Source organism: Sycon ciliatum, chromosome 1 (assembly GCF_964019385.1).
Source record: "Sycon ciliatum chromosome 1, ocSycCili1.1, whole genome shotgun sequence".
Taxonomy (NCBI): Eukaryota; Metazoa; Porifera; class Calcarea; order Leucosolenida; family Sycettidae; genus Sycon; species Sycon ciliatum.
In genome coordinates this window covers 57,304,689-57,322,341 of record NC_088643.1, presented here as the reverse complement: position 1 = coordinate 57,322,341, position 17,653 = coordinate 57,304,689, and the positions used below count along the sequence as shown (strand labels likewise).

The 17,653-nt window shown below is 47.3% G+C and overlaps 1 protein-coding gene across 1 annotated transcript in view; it reads right to left on the bottom strand.

Moving 5' to 3' along the window:
- LOC135804518 (ubiquitin carboxyl-terminal hydrolase 48-like) overlaps nucleotides 1-12,628 on the bottom strand; it is a 47,224-nt gene extending 34,596 nt beyond the window's left edge. The window contains exons 1-7 of the mRNA XM_065318405.1: nucleotides 12,219-12,628; nucleotides 12,007-12,077; nucleotides 4,274-4,323; nucleotides 3,793-3,852; nucleotides 2,954-3,146; nucleotides 2,274-2,592; nucleotides 141-198 (exon numbers count right to left, since the gene is read on the bottom strand). Coding sequence (XP_065174477.1) covers nucleotides 141-198; nucleotides 2,274-2,592; nucleotides 2,954-3,146; nucleotides 3,793-3,852; nucleotides 4,274-4,323; nucleotides 12,007-12,077; nucleotides 12,219-12,352 — 885 coding nt within the window. The 5' untranslated portion in view covers nucleotides 12,353-12,628. The remainder of the gene's footprint in view (nucleotides 1-140; nucleotides 199-2,273; nucleotides 2,593-2,953; nucleotides 3,147-3,792; nucleotides 3,853-4,273; nucleotides 4,324-12,006; nucleotides 12,078-12,218) is intronic.
- Between the last annotated feature and the right edge of the window lie 5,025 nt (nucleotides 12,629-17,653).

The following is a 17,653-nucleotide window of genomic DNA, read 5'->3' as shown; positions in this document are numbered from 1 at the left end:
TTGCCGTTGTTCAATTTTACATCAGCGCAGACTACGGCGAGACTATCAGAACGAGAAAGCAGCATACACTTTGTCAATTTGAAGAAATGCAATCAAAGGAGTCCCGAACTTCTCGCTCTTTGAGGAACCCTCCTCCGTACCTGCTGTTGGTTGATATTTAGACCCAGTGTAGTGCTGAAGTCGACAGTGTCGATATACCTGAGCACCAAACGGTTCCATGTGCAGGCAGGCAGGCACAGACAGACACACAGGCACGAACACACGCGCACATTAGGCAAGAGCAATACGGAGTGGAAGAGTGGGGCACCGAGACAAACACACGCACATTAGGCCAAAGCAACGTGGAGTGGAAGAGTGGGGCACAGGAACAAACACACGCACGTTAGGCCAGAGCAATGTGGAGTGGAAGAGTGGGGCACACAGGGACGAACACAAAGCTGCCAAAGTGACTACGTGCTCATGGTAGTTTGCGTAGCAGTCGGACGTGTCCACAGACACGATTATTATTAAGACTGCGAAGCATGGCCTTCCCATCGCACACACATGAATGGGTGAGTGCACATCTTCGACCTTCGACGCTCATCGCGAAGCTACAGCAGAAGCCATAGCACCATTGTGCTGGGATTACAACATCCAACAGCTTGCAAGGCTGAAGAAAAGAACTGTCCCCACCATTCACCATTGTCTACACCACACAGCTTTTAAAAGGGTTTTTTTTCTGGTCAGTGAATCCCAACTTTTTGGTCTACCGTAAAGTCGCGGATAAAAGCCGGGCTTATAAGCATATAAGCCGCTTTCTGCATCAGGCTTTAACCCTCTCAGTGCCACGGGCGACTTTAGTCGCCCAGAATGAGTATGGGTGTACAAATAAATTCGTATCTCCACTTCTACACACAGTGCAGATGCTACGAAAATGCAGAAAACGGACTTCGCTCAGGCGCCCTCGCGAGGAAGACTATTTTCGCTGCATTTTCTCCTCACAGCTGTCTGCCTGGCCATGATATCTTTCCAGAGAGCCATCGTTTGTAAAGATCCGTGGATATACAGCTGAGCTATGAAAAATTTTGAGTTCGGCTCAACTCAGAAAAATTTGAATTTTTCTGACCCCCTTGGCACTGAAAGGGTTCATGCAAACCAAGCTTGTATGCAAACCATGCTTATATGCACCACTGATATTTTTGCCAGGCTTGTATGCACATCGGCTGATCTTCTATTGTACCGCACTTTGGCTATTTTAATGCCTTTTCTGTGACATGCCGTCGCATGATACACAAACGTCCTCATGTACACACACACACCATGTACCATGTACCATGTATACGCCCGTCGCAAGAGAAGCACGCAAATCTGCAAATGCACTGGATGTGCACCCACAGATTTTCTCTTATAGCAACGATAGCGAACAAGATCTGAATGAGACAGGTCAAGACTTGCGCCAGATAGCTGTTCAATCCACACAACTGGCGAAGCCATGTGAATCGACCACCAATGCACACCTGGTCTACACCACACGGAGTACATCGGTATAAAACGGCCAAGACAGTTATCTATGCACACCCTACACTTGCTGGGGTAACCAGTATAGACAGCACGCTGCTTTGATAGAAGCAGACACTAGATGCACACACACACACACACACACACACACACACACACACACACACACACACACACACACACACACACACACACACACACACACACACACACACACACACACACACACACACACACACACACTCATGCAACGTACCAAAACATTGCTTTTTGATATTATTGATTGATGCCACAGCACAGTGAATAGCGGTATGGGATGTCACAGTTTCGTGAACCCCAACACACCTACCCGATCCGCGCTTGCATAGAAGCCAGGCTTCTACGCGCGACAGGCTTATATGCATTTGACCCGTTTGATTTTCAGGCTTCTATCCGCGATGTGCGTGTATGCAAACCCGGCTTTTATCCGCGTTTTTACGGTATGTTCTTTTCTTTCTTGTCTTTTCTCCCCCTTTCCCGCACACACACATCACACCGCATACCGGTACTCTGGCATGCACTGGCTATTGGTAACCACCCAGAAGAATGAAAGAAAAGTCAGAAGGAGACTGAGAAAGAGAAGAAAGACATGTGTGACCATAATGGTCGGAAATTGAACTCGCAACCCCTCAATTGGAAATCGACGGCTCATTCCACTGCACCACATGGGACGAACACGTAACACACACACACATACACACACAAACACGAGCACACACACACGTGCAATGGCGTACCTGCGTTTACTCAGCTGCAGCTTGGCAAACAGAAGGCGCAGCTGACCACAGACTGACTTCATCAATGGCGACACTGGCTCTTCGGGCACTTCTGCAGACGCCACTACTTTCGAAACAGAACAATCGGTATCTCCATCTCCATTGACAGCAGCGGCGGAGTGATCCCCATCTGCTACAGCTACTTCGCCATTGTCTTTCTGCGGACGCTCGCAGTCTTCCATGGATATTGCAATGGCTTGGCGAATGAGCGCAGCCTCTTCCTCGTCCTCAGCACCAATTTCGCTCAAACCTGCTGTGGTTGCTGCAACGGTGGCAACACCTAGCAGTAGAGTGGCGCAGAACAAATGAAACAATGTTGTGGACACAGAGAGCGAGCTAGGCAAGGGTGGTGGGCACAGGGCCTTACAGCAACAGCGTATGTAAAGAGGAGTAAGCTCAACTTCACTTTCTGTCCCGGCGGTTCAATTTAAAAACCTTGTAGATGTGAAACTACGTTACGTTTGGCTCGAAGGCCAATGTTCCTGGTCCTGTGATGACCGGAAGCGCCATGCCAGGGAGGTGAGTTTTCGATATGCTGTTTTACACCGCAATCTGAGGGGGGGGGGGGGGGGGGGGGGGGGGAGGCAGTTCCTACAAAAAAATTGCCACAGCCCATTTAACGAGTTTACATATCTCCCTACCTGGGCTTGGGGACGACTTGACTGTGGGTAATGATGATGATGAGGGTGGAGAGCATTCCCGCTGCTTGTCATCGGCGGCCTGGCGTTTCTCGTCCGCTTGGCGCTGCTCATGCCGTGCCGCGCACACCATTGGGTCCTCGTCCTCGTTCCACTGGTACAGGGCCGAGCGAAACGTTGGGTCGTGAAACCACAACTGCATATGTCACAGCACAAACGGGAGCAGGACAACAAACAGCACACACAAGTTACTAGTGCACACGCCATGGACAGAGACAAAAACCTTGCCAAGAGGTGGAAACCCGGAGCGCCTGGTCACTTGCACGTCACAAGGCGTTGGAAGAAAGAATGTACACTCGTATCTCGCTTTTCCAGGTGGCCCGGGACCGGGCACTGCCCATAACTTTGAATCACATACGTTTCAATGAGAAAGGGCCAGAGATCTAGCATATTACGTCACTATTTCCACAAAAAAGGCAGTACAAAGAAGTAGTAATATTTCCACTAAAACTCACAAAAGAGTGCCCAGTAGACTGAGATGCCTGTGGAGGTCCGGATAAGAGAGATATGAGTGTACTTGCCAGTGATATACATCAGGATAGCTATGCTGTTACTACACACATCCATAACTTTAAGTCACACCCAAAAGTTGAATGATGCACGTCATGAAAATGCTCGCCCTGACACAGCCGATCATGTTATGGCATGTGATGCTGATGTGAAGACAAATAAATACACGCTGTTTGCAAAAACACGAAACCGGACAATACTTGTATACTAAGTGGATGTACATAATATCAGGTGTACACCCACTGAAAACCTTGATGTACGTCCCCACTCACCTGCAGCAAGGTATTATAGTAGCAGGTTGCACCCAGGTTACGAAGGCCGACACACTGCGACTAGACGCAACGGCAGAAAGCAGCAGTTACACACACCACCAGCATCACACACATGTCTTGCACATTTTTGTTTTTTCCTTCACACTTTTCTCACCACTCTCCTACAGCACCTCATTGCACTATCTGCTCAATTTATTGTTTCAGAACTAAATATTGCGACAGAGCTTTCGGCCATATTTTTTTATTGTTTGTTCGCATTTAGTGTTCTGTTTCACTGTGATCAAGGGCCAGGCCCAACACTTTGGTGAACAGTTCAAGTGACGTACTCAGCAAAGAGACCGTGTTGGAATGTTTTGAGTTGAGGGACTCTGATGTGTAAACGGCTGCAATGGAGTCTGCGAGCACCTAGAAACATAAGAACTTCAATTTCCAACTACTGAACGCAATTACCAAACAAAAATGCTAGCCCCGGGTTGCTCACCTCATCTCGACGTTCACTCTCCGGCTCGAGGCTGTCGTTGAAAGAAGCGTCTGAAATACAAAGAAAAGAAACAACTCATCTTCAGTACATCATGGATGAAAGTGATCACGAAATCAGTGATTCCTGGGTTATTTTCGAAGACCAGAAATATGTAGGTCGAAGAGAAAACTCCCACCTGTCCATTGTAACGAATACCGAAGCGCTCCGATGTCCGGTTTAAGAGTTACAAAGCGCGAAAGTCGAGTCACGGAAAGTGTCGCTCCAAAGCCGCGGGCGCAGAATTGAATGAGGGATTTCCCCACCTTTCTGGGCATGGGATGACGTGGACAGTCATTGAAAACGGCACACGGGATCATGGCAGCTTGTAAACAAAATTGAATTTGTTGTGAGGAAGGAGACCGAAATGGCTGAGAGGAGATGCCTTTTTGTGGGTATGCTGGCACTGCAACTAAGAGGCTGGGTTGTGGCGCTGGTGTTTTGCCCCTCGTGGTAGAAAAAGTCGGCCCAGCGTGTTCCTCTTGTGACAAGCTTTCCAGGAAGCGCACGTTTGTTGAAATTGTCCAAAGGAGACCAAAGACTAAGTTATGACCCGGCGAATATTGAAATTTGAGGTAAGCTGAGGTCAAATTAGGTCTCCGGCTCTGCACATTTTTTCCCGGTACATAAGGCCAAGTAAAAAAAAAAGCTAGATGATCGTCCCCGTCCGCCCCAGTTTTTGTCAGCGCCCCAAGAAATATTTTATTTTTTAAATCGTGAGTTTTTGCCGAAATCGTTGGTTTTTTACCGATCGCGGATGCAGGAAACATGTGCACGCGTTTTCCGTGACGAACTTACTTTGTCAAAAGTAAATTGTTGGTAGTTGCTTCGCGATGTCGAAGTTCTTGACTGTGTTCCAGCTTGACGCAGATCTGTAGAGTGAGTTGTTGTCCTCTGTTTCGAATCATCTGGTGCTGTCGTTGCGATGCCCTTCGTTCTCTTGCAAATTCGTGCTGCAACGAAAGTGTTGAAGTCGTGGTATGGCTGCGTCGTTCCTGCCGATGCAACAGTTGCTGATGCGTTCCGAGGATTCAGTGATGGGTCGCTTGACAATGGGAAGGCGTTGGAGGATGAAGCCGTCATGTCGTGCGTTCAAGCAAGTGTGGGAAATTCCAAGGACGGCAGTAAGATCAATGTCAGTCCAGAAGCGCCAGTGGGCGACACCGTCAGTGCGCTGGGTCACTACGTCGACTTCGCTGTAACTGGACATGACAGGAATAGTGACAAGTCGACCACGGACAACGCCAGTGCAGGACGCAATGCCTTTGCCCTCATGATGGCCTCAGTAAACGCCACATCGTCCCTGCCACCAAAATGGACGCCTGTGACAAGCAAGAAAGTCGTACTGAAGAATGACCTCATCGATTTCCTGAGCAAAAACAGCCTTGGCTGGGATCATGCTCATGCTGAGTCATCTGGCATCAACTTTGTGGGCACACTGGCTGATGCACTATGGTATGTAGACGGCAACCACCACACGTTAGCCAGCAGAGGGTGTGCAGTGCCGGCAATGTTCAGCCACTTCACTGGCTACAACAAACCGGAGGACAGGAAGAAGAGGAAGAGAGACCACACCAACATCTTGCGATGTGACCTGGAATCCCTTTCTGCATACTTGTTTTTCCTTGCTGGCTGCTCCTACATGAAGCACCAAAGTTGGAAATCCGTCAGAGAGGCCGTCCTGAAAATGGCAGATAATTTCAGGAAGTATTCTGCCTATCTCAATGACCATGCCACTGCAGTTACGGCAAGTGAGGCCAAGAGATCGTGCGTCAGAACCGATGTTGACGAGCTCAAGGTCGTGCGTGCCACTCTTGTGCTGAAGCCCACCGCAGCTGCTAGGTACCGTAGCTTGCATGCTGCGATCCAAGCTGCAGCAGACTACGACTACGTAATGATTGAAGACCATTGCCCAGCTGACCACCGCAGGAAACATGAGTATCTGGAGGGTTTGGTCATGCCTGTCAAGTGTGTCCTGTATTCTTACACTGGCGGCAAGACGCATGTCCACTTTGTATGGCGGATCCCGGAGGACGTCGACGATTCTGAGCTGCTTCAACGGAATGTTCGCATTCAGCAGGAGGTGAAGGCGCTGATACCAAAATTCCACACTCGGATCATGCGCCGGGAGTTCATTCAGCTGTTTGGCTCCCTTACTAACACCAAGCCCGCCTTCTTGAGGGAAGCCTATCGCCGTCTTACGGGCGACACAAGTGCCAGCATCACCACTGACCAGGCAGCTGTCGACAAGCGTATTGCCGAGCTTTTCGAAACTGAGGACCCAGATCTCATATGGGATCTTCGAGTTGTGAACAGTGGCAGGCCGGAATCCTTCGAAACATTTCTTGAACAGTGTCAGCAGTACATTGAGGGGTCGATTGAGACGGCTGTGGATGATCGCCGACATGATGCTGTCGAGAGCGATGGAACGGTTATTACTCACCTCGCCAAGGCGCTGAGTGTCAGGGATTTGCACGAGCAATAGTCCGCAGTCCAAGTGCTCAAAATGTAGCCCTAAAAAATTTCCGTTCGCCACGACGGGGCACCAAGGTTTGATCTGGGGGCCTGAAAGAGGACCCCTTGAGGTACCCAAAACAGTCGAGAACTGCTTCTAGATCTGGGGCGCTCTCACGATAGAGGCGAATTTCTTCGGGGCAAATCCATGCACAAGTTTCGCGGAGCGTAAGTTTGAGCATGCATCAAACCCACTCAAAAGTTCAAATTTGAAATCTCGCACACTTGGAGTGCCACGTGGTGCGCTTCAGATGTAAACATGTAGATCTATACCTGGACGGACGGTACTCTGTAGTATTATTTTAGGTTCTAGGTCGATCGGGTGCGCCTCGCCTATGCCATGGGTTCATGTATTTTGGCCATACCAACTGTAGTGATGAGCTCCTAGATCCTGCCGAGTGCTGGCCGGCCTGGTGCTATCTCCTCTGTGCCGGAACCCGAAACGAATAGAACTCTGAAGTGTATTCACACAATGCCAAGTGCAAAATTTTCTGGCAGCCTGCACGGCATCCGAGGAGTCCGCAGTTAGACGGACAGGACTCATCAATCGCTACGAGCCCCTGTTGTTGAACCAGAAGAAAAAAATCTGCCTGTTTTGTGGCACGCTGAAACAAATTGGCGAGCTGTACAACCAAGCAGGCGACATCTCAACTCGTGACAGTGGAAGCAGAAAATAAAATAATTGCGGAACGCTGCTGCCACACGACAAGATCAAAGGATTATGGCAGCAATCAGTTCAGCGAATCTGATCGCTAGAGAGGTACACTCCCATAAGTCTTGCTATCGTTCATGCACTTATGCAGAGACTCTCGCTAGGATTGTAGCAAGCAGACAAAAGACGCACATTGCTGACCTCACTGCCTCATCGAATTCCTCTGAGGATGATTTATTCTCTGCTGTAGGCAGTGGACTACTTGATGACTGTGTTCAGAGTTGAAGCCAGGATAGTGATCAAGGTGGTTTCCACGACGTTCCCACACAAAAGTGCATGCCTTCATTTTGGTCCTTTCATGTCGGCCGATATTTATATATTTTGTTATTACACAGACAGAAGAACGTGCAGTTGCTGCTTCGTAACTCTGAGTTTCATGAACTGAATCAATCCGATCAGACGAACATTGATACTGACCTGGGCCTGAGAGTGCTACTAAAATTATACCGTGAATGAGGCAAGCCCAGTGTAACAATTACCATGTGATATGTAGCGCGATATGGAGTGTGTGAGAAAGTGTTAGTTATCTGTGCATTATTACGCGATGTTCCGAGTCGTGGAATCAGGTGACAAAACATACTCCATATCGCGCTACATATCACATGGCAATTAGTCCGCGGGGCTTGCCACATTCATGATATATAGCAGTACTCTCAGGGCAGGGTCAGTATCAATCTTCGTCTGATGATCGATTTAGTTCGTGAAACTGAGAGTTACGAAACCGCAACTGCTCATTCTTCTGTCTGTGTATTCCGCTCTTTGCTTTCGGCAAATTGAGCCGTCTACGGACAGTGGATGAACGTCACATGGGATATTTTGTTATAATGAACACCGCCCTATGGGAGAAACATGTGGAGAACATAACGTGACGGCATAAAACAAGACATTCAAGGCGGATGATGCACATTATAAGGATGATGTGCCGCACTGTGTACCGTACTAACCATTCCAGAATGGCCAATCATCAGAAAAAATAGTCGAGTGCAAGTAAGAACAAGTAAGTCCGAACAGGGATGGCTACAGTGTGCGATGTGTAGAGTTATGGTCCGCGCGTTATGGTCTTTCTTGAACCAGCTGCAAACCAAGATCGAATTCGTTTTTGGGGGGGGGGGGGGGTGTGCTTTGGCACCCCAAACACCCCTTCGTATGCCCCTGGTGTGGTCGTGTCCGCTGCGGAAGTACAGTTAAAAATAGTTCATTCCCTTTGTTTGACCATACCTGGTCTTTGGGTCACAATATACACAGAGGTTAAATATCAGCATTGTCTAATATTTTGCGGAACTATTTCCCTAGTTCGAAACAAAGTTGATGCCGCATTTCTTTATGTTTAGGTGCTGACACACACACTGTACTTTCAGCCACTCAGCCACTGCATTGCTGTAAACCATTACGTTGACTTGCACTTGAAGTAAATGCACTCCTTCTAAGGCCGACTCCGGTGTGCTTGGCACGGTTTTTTTCTCATATCAGTCTTTATACATGTAATTAATTAACTCGTCTCATCAGGTTTCCTTTGTGTATTTTGTTGTCACATGTAATTCTAGAACATAGTATTATAATTATTAGTATTATTGCTTTGAACTCATCTGTTATGCGATAGTGTGGTTGTAGGTGCACACTGCAAGGTAGTACATGACATGACAACTGTGTCGCATGTTGTGTCATACTGTGCAGTACTATTTCTCCTCTCTACATGCCTATACTTCATCCAAATTCAGTACAATTGCGTATGCTGGGTCTCCTCAGCCTCTGTGGCTCAAATACAGTTCACAAACATCGCTATGATGCTTGCAATAGCCTCGAAATTCAAATTCATGATCCAGTTGCCATGGCAACGCGTAGAAAAACAATTGTCGCGATTTGGTCAACAAAGCCCCAACACACCTAATCAAGAGACACATGCCTGGAAAGCCCTGCTCTTGCTCTTTCATTTGGTCATGTCAAACCTTGGTGCCCTTTCATGGCGAACGAAAAGTCACAATTCTGCACCCTGGACTGCGGACTACAAGTCTCCAAGCGCTGTCCTCCAGACACTCCTATTCCATCTGTGCAGTGGCTCAGGTACCAGTTTTGGCCCAGGAATCCGGCCACAGCTGCTGCTCATCGGTACACGGGAAAGCTCAAGGTAAAGTTCATGGTCCAGTCACGACAGTTTCGTACCAGTCATATTGACTGCCACTATGCAAGTGCCCTCTACCGGTATGAACGAGAGTTCGCTATTCGCTTCAGAGACCATGTAACCTTTGTCTGTCAGGATGACAAGCATACTATAAAAGTCGGTGAACCAGGACATCCAGTGGCAGCGGTGGATCGAGGCAAGCCTGTGCTCGTGGGTCTACATGAAAAACTTGTTGTATCGGACCATGACTTCACCAAGTTTAACTTGACGCCAAGTGTAAATCTGTTCATAGACGTACCGGAGAGCATTGACGACAGCTTCTACCAGGGCATAGTTCATGTTGGATTGAAAGACTGTGTCTTCCAGCACTCTTCGCCATCCCGCCATGCCTGTGAACTGTCAACTATACTGAAGTCAAAGGACGCAAAACCAATCCTATGCCTGTACACAGATGGTGGACCAGATCATCGTCCCACGTACATATCAACACAGCTATCTCTCATGTCCTTGTTCGTGGAACTTGACTTGGACTATCTGTGTGCCGTCCGTACTCCCCCTTACAACAGCTGGAAAAACCCTGTTGAGCGGATCATGTCCATCCTCAACATCGCCCTGCAGGGGGTTGGTATAGTTCGCAACGAGACAGAATATGAGAAACAGCTGAAGTCATGCAACAGTATGAAGGATGTCCGCAACCTTGCTGTGAAGCTGCCAGAACTTGAAAGTGCTGTTATTGATTCAATGGAAGACATGAAGGTGCTGCTGTGCTCGCTATTCCATCGCCTCAGGCTGAAGGACGAGTCTTTTCAATCTTTTGACGCTGCTGCAAAAGTGGATGTAGATACGTTCAGAAACGTTGTTCACCGAATCGATCCCACATTGGACGTGACCAACACCTCGAAGCAGCAGGCCAGCAAAAATGAGAAGCTGCAAACCTTCATGGCGGATCACTGTGTTGCTCACCACTATTTCTTCAGTGTTAAGAAATGTGGGAAAGCCTCATGCTCTGTGTGTAAGCCGCCAAGGTTACCAGATGCCGTCTTCGCAGACTTACACCACATTCCAGACCCTATGCCTGATGGTGACAAGTACAAGCCGTTTGAGTCCGTGTATGCAACTCCAACCTCGGAAGCACATCGGCCCTCGCTCACAGCATCTGGACAAACAGGATCTGCTGGTCATGGCATGCCATTTGCACCTAGTGCGCAATATGCAAAGAATGTGAAAGATGTGCTCAAGTGCTCTGAGTGTGCCAAACCTCGTCTGATGTATGCCAAGCAAAGCCTGAAATCAGCCGGACGCGTGGAGTTGCAAGCAGCTTTGGAGACATTTGTGTACACTTGCGGCAGCAACTTCAGTGACATACAGTGTGACGAAGGCAGCATTCTTGCGTCGATCCACATGAAGCGGAATCTTACCTGTGAGAGTCCTGTTGAAGTACCATACTTCTCTGCCGGATATGCATCCGTCTGCTTCCACTGTGGACTGAACAATGATCTGGAAACAGCAGACGATGCGTACCCTCTGTGCATTGTGTGCAAGGAGGCAGGAAAGTGTGGTACTAAGAAGCGCACACGCTCCTGCACTCCAGGTGCTAAGAAATAATTCCGTGACACTCGGTACTTTTGCCTGGGATAGTCTAGCAATGCCCACTACGTAGTAGTACAAGAGACTTACGTTGAACTTGAATAGGTGAATGTTGAGCCAAGTGTGTGCATCATCTACACTGTCTCTACTGCAACTGCTCTTTGTTTAATACTTTCTTTACTATATGGACCACATACTACTAGTATATCACAACGTCAGTATCGATCTGCTGAAGAAAGAAAAAGAAAAAAAGAAAAAAAAAGAAAAAAAGAGAAAAAAAACCTTGATGTTGTTGTGTACACTGTGTGCATGAGAGGGTAAAAAGTAAAAAAATAAAAATAAAATCCTCCCGCCCTCCCCGATTTTTCCAAAAAAAAGGACGATCATCTAGTAATTTTTTTTACTCGGCCTAAAGGGCTAACATTAGGGACCATCCGTAAATACGGATATACTTACCAAAAGAAAAAGAAATTATACCCCCCCCCCCCCCCCCCGTGAATGTACATGTGCTATTGTGTATTGCATCGATCCTGCTCCAGGGCATATCGAAATTTAAAATATTCAAATCACTGATGCAGCAAAACGCAGCGGTTTAGACCCATTGTGCATGGTGATCGCTAAGCGCACTGAAGTCCACGCCTTGTGATGTCAATGATAAAGAATTTGTTATAAAAGAATTTTTTTAACATAATTCAATTGATTGACTGAGGGAGATAGAGAAATAATTATTATAAACACTTTATAATGATAATACTTTCGTCTGACCTGATGCTTCTGAGAACCAATGTCGCTCTCCAAGGCCTTGCAAGCAGCTGGGATTTCCCCGACAATTTCGCCTGCACACAACGATGAAAATATTTGGACAAAAGTCAGTAATAGGAAATTTGTCAAATAGTTACTATAGTACTCAGTGAAAAGTAATTCATTTTCAAATTGCAAAGAAATTTCTTTTCCTATACAAATGAACGGAATCTTACTTGCACGAGCCGCTTTTGCATGGTAGAAGATTGAGCCGATAAGCCAAAACAAGGTGTTCTTGTTGCACGTTCTCAGGAGGAATACGTCCGGTCCATTCCCAGGCCTTCTTCTCCAATACAGCCTTTGGCGCCATTTCCCCAAAAGGATTTCCACACACGCACACAGACTAGACTGTAGACAGACGCTGAGCTAGCTGGCTGGCGGGCAGAGGGCACCCCACTTACTACACAGACACTGCTGCACAGACAGGGTCATGGACTCATGTCGTCATGAGCAGTATGCCCAGCTCTGTACACAAAAACACTCAAGTCCAGACGCAGATGCACCGACAGCGAAGTCATTCAAGGCAGCTCCACAAAACCAACAACACTCAACCAGGCTTGCCTTGCAGCTCTAGTGACTACTGCATGCCGACATGCAGGTATATTGCAGGCCACTCGTAGTCTTGCCACTGCCCAGTCAGTGCCCACACTGGTGCCAACGACGCTACGCAGGTCGCAAATGCGGTCGTGATACATGTATCGACTGATCGTGCTCGCCCAGGCGCTACAGTGCGTTTTTTTATAACAGACCATTGTCGATTTTGATTTTTTAGTTTGTTCTCATTCCAAATTTGAAATTTTTTCTTCACAGCTGCGTTTGTGTGGGTCTTGGATCGAAGAAAATTAACTTTGGGAGTCGGAATAATAATAATTGTCAAAGTTAGATATTCGGCCGGGTTTCGGCTGGAAATCGGGTTTTAAATGGTTTTCAGTGGATTTTGATTTTTTAAACGGAAGTTTTAGCCAGGAAAGCTCATCACTTGCATGGTGCCCGGCATGAGTTCGAATCCAGTACAGTTCATCTTGATTCTTTTTTTTCTTTTCTTTTTCGGTATACTGTAGTACAGCGCATGCATGTACATGCACATGGCTGTGTAGTTGTGCACCAGTCGATGCGCCAAGCCAGCTGAGTGGGTCTTTTTATTTTTTTTCGCGCGAAAGTTTATGTGGTGAACTGTGTTGGTAAAGATGAAGATGTCAGTCAATGAAATTTGCTATATTTCTTGTGTCTAACCAACCCTGTACGGATCGAACTGACGATTCCCGAGTGCGACAAATGTCCTGAAGTCTGCTCCTATTAGCTAGGTATCTAGAAATTTCAACTTGAGTGTCAAGTGAAGACTTTGCCAGTTGCAGACGAGGGAATTCTCGCTTCACGATTTTCCTGGTGTGTGGAGATACGTCGGAATGCCGACCCACCACACCCGACATGATGCTTCGGCCGGAATGCAGGTTGGTGCAGATAATTGCCTAATAATTATGTCTAAGCGTGTATACCTTTCCTTTCGTTGCATGCTTGGTTAATCCGACGGCACGAAATTATAGACATTTCGAAATTAACTTGAATATTATTTGGTCGTTGTATGTCTTAGTATTCCCTGTCAGTTTGTGCCTTTTTGTCGCGCTCGCCGACTGTATATGATCTAGCGACATTGGTACATGGTGGACAGTTAGTCATAACTCGTAACATTTTGTCCTTATTCTTTTTATCCATGATTACATTGGCTCACCATACGAGTTTATTTATATATTTTTGATAGGGCAATATGTAATGTACACACACACACACACACACACACACACACACACACACACACACACACACACACACACACACACACACACACACACACACACACACACACACACACACACACACACACACACACACACACACACACACACACACACACACACACACACACACACACACACACATACACACACACACACACACATACACACACACACACATACACACACACACACATGCACACACACACACACACACACACACACACACACACACACACACACACACATACACACACCACACACATACATACACACACCACCCACACACACCACCACACACACAGTGACACACACACCACACGCACACACCATCACATTACGACAAAATCAAGGCAATGCCGGCGAAGCTCTATAATTTTCTTGTGCCGCGTGCTAGGAGCATAATGGCATTGCCCGATAATAGCACTTGGTGTAAATGGGTTCCCATGTTCACATACACACACACACACCACACACACACACACATACACACACCATCCACACACACCACCACACACACAGTGACACACACACCACACGCACACACCATCACATTACGACAAAATCAAGGCAATGCCGGCGAAGCTCTATAATTTTCTTGTGCCGCGTGCTAGGAGCATAATGGCATTGCCCGATAATAGCACTTGGTGTAAATGGGTTCCCATGTTCACACACACATACACACACACACACACACACACACACGCACACACCATCACATTACGACAAAATCAAGGCAATGCTGGCGAAGCTCTATAATTTTCTTGTGCCGCGTGCTAGGAGCATAATGGCATTGTCCGATAATAGCACTTGGTGTAAATGGGTTCTCATATTTGTGAAGTGTATTATTCGGTTGCTGGCTATCAATTGTGCTGTGAGCATGGCAGAGTGAGGTCTTCCAGCTTTGTTGGTGTTTGCTCTATCTTGTGTTTACGCTCTGCAGAAAGGATCATATGTAGTGCCTTCTCAGCATTACATTACATCCATTGCGTAGCAGCAATGTGCCATCCTTCCGCGACTTAGGTGGAATGACGTGCAAGTGGTGCTCCAGGGTCAACTTCATTTTGCCGAGCACGTATGCCGCTGGCTTGGGGTCAGCAGCTGGGTGCAAAGTCTCTGTATACAAATCGTGCACTGTCGTCAACAATATGGCATCCTTGTCCAGCAATTCCCGTCCTGTAGCGGCAATGACTATAATATTGGGGAAATCACTCTCGGCACCTTCCGTGCTGTACTGAGAGATGATGCTTCGCAATTGGTGGTCTGTGCTTGGTGCATTGTCGGCAGGGAGCATGTCAATTTGCTTTTGGTAGCGTCTACAAAATCGACTCTCGTCTGAAATCCTGACATGGTGCATGCTACGCAACACATGCTCTGCAAGCTGAAAGTTTGGTGACTTCCACCTGTGTTCTGGTGTGAGTCTCGACTTACACCAAGCACATGTTGCATGGCCCACACACTGCTGGTAATGGGTTGGGCACAGAAGCGGTTCGCACTGTTCTTTCGGACTGTGCACGCGCAGTTTGTCTGCAGGACAGTGTACGGATGCCGCTCCGCTGCAATCATGTACACTGCATGTGCTTTGGCTGACTGGTGGCTTATTTTCTTTCGCTGCTGTGCATACTTGGCGTCGTAGTGCTTTGACGCACTTCCAACAAATGCATTGGTCTGACGTGATGGATGTGCATGTGTGTAGCTTTTGCCAATTTTGCCAATCTGACAGCATTGAGTCATGTGTAAATCGCTTGTCAGATGGCACTTTGGAGCAAATGCTTCATTCTGGGCCACATGGTCGTCAAGTATGTATGCTTGTGCCAGTTGTGGCATTGCTGGGTCTTCCTGCCGCTCACATCTGTGCACACATGCATGGAAAATATACGTAAAAACACTAGTTAGAAATCACGTCACCAGAGGCATGCCCTTTTTTCGGCCAGAACATAACTTCCGCTCCAATGTCACAAAGACTTACTCTTTCGATACGTCCAGCATAGAAGCAGCGAAATGCCTGGTTAATTCGGTGGCACGAAATTATAGGTCGGGCGACGAAAAAAGGAAAAGAGACAAACCGACGTGTAGCGACACCAAACTACAGAATTTCGTCGTTCTTGAAGAACTCATAACAGAAAAAGGTGAAAGGCGACTACTGAATCCTCGAGTGTGACGAATAACTCCGAGAAAGCGTGAGACTGGCCAGCACGTACAATCATGAAAACGATCGTATGTTGAGAATGCCTTGAGAAAAGTGCCCAAAAAGGGTGCATCTGAAAAATAGAACTCTGTGTTCCGACGTGATTTTTCAAATCTGGCGCATCGACTGGCACTGCTGCCTGCAGTTCTCCTAACCTTTGTAGGAAATCAGTGAGTCGTGGCTTTTCACGACTTATTGTGGCAAACTGTACTGAATAATTCAAATCCTGTATTGCAATTAGCTCAATAAATCAAAACATTCCAGCATGCATGTAGGAAACTTCCCTCGATCCCTGAAAGAATGCAGTGAAAATTCAAACACCACAACAAATCACAAAGGCAATTCACACAGCTCCCATAAAGAGACTAACAAAAAGGAAGCATGAGCAGTTTTACAAACACACACACACACACACAATGCAAATAGGTCACAGTTGTGTCTGGTTCAACATCTGCGAATAGTAGAAGACCAGCGAGGAACGAAACGGCCCCAATAATTCCGTGTTTTGTGTTGCACTTGTGACGACAGTATTACACAGTGAACAGATGTGCTCGGACAGCCGACGACGTATATCATCGTTGGCGCCGGCCTCCAGTCACGAACACATCGGCGCAGTTTTTCACGAATCTGTCCCGTCCACCAGTATGCAGAACAATAACGCGCTTGCCTTTACCTGATGGTGCTTCATTTGGTTGCTTGCCTATACACTCCTGTCACCATTGTCGTACCACCTCCTAGTACCTGTGTGACGCGCATTGACCCACGTCTCATCCAGGTATGTCTCACAGGTAGCGATGCCGCCATGACACAATCCTGTGCTGTTCCATCATTATTTGTGTGATACCTCTGGTCTTGCCACACTGGAATCCCATGGAACGCAACATTTCCAAGAGCTAGTTTTGCTCATGTCTGGAAAATCGTCGATGGTTTCTCTGCAGCGAGCAGGAACTTTGTCCAGTGTTGGGTCCTCCTTCGCAGCATAGAATCCGTAAATTATTTCTTATACAGTCCAAAGCAAATCCGTCAGGATTGAGTGGTTTCATGGCACGAGTCTCACATCGGGGATTGTCACTCTCGTTGCCTTCATCACTGGAGACAGACAATGCCAACGCAGCACGCTGATTTTCGCCGTCAGCATCCCTGGTACATCTGTTCATGGTGGAAATGCTGACGCCACACGCAACAGCAGCATGGCGAATGGAATACTTGGGACCAATTCGATGCCCAGCCATTGTTCTCCTCGTCTTCGCAACAAATTGTAAAACAGACACCACCATGTACCATGGCCCGTTCGCGTTTTGTTATAATTATGTGGCATGTCGAGAGAACAAGTTGCCACGAACGAAAAGACACTCGAGAAAAAGCAAAATAGGGCCACAGAGCAGTCAGCAACAAAATGATTCCTCCGGCCACGAGGCAAGGAGCTCGAAGGACACTCTGAACAAGATGGCGAAATGCCACGAGTCACACCTGGTTTTTCGAATTTCGCGCGCAGATTTTCGTGACGCAACTCGCATGACATTTTCTCAAAAGTGTCCTTGAGTACGTTCTCAAGGTTTTCAGAGTCTATTAATAGTATTATAAAAAAACGCACTGTAGGCCAGGCCTCACTGTAACGTAAACCTCACTA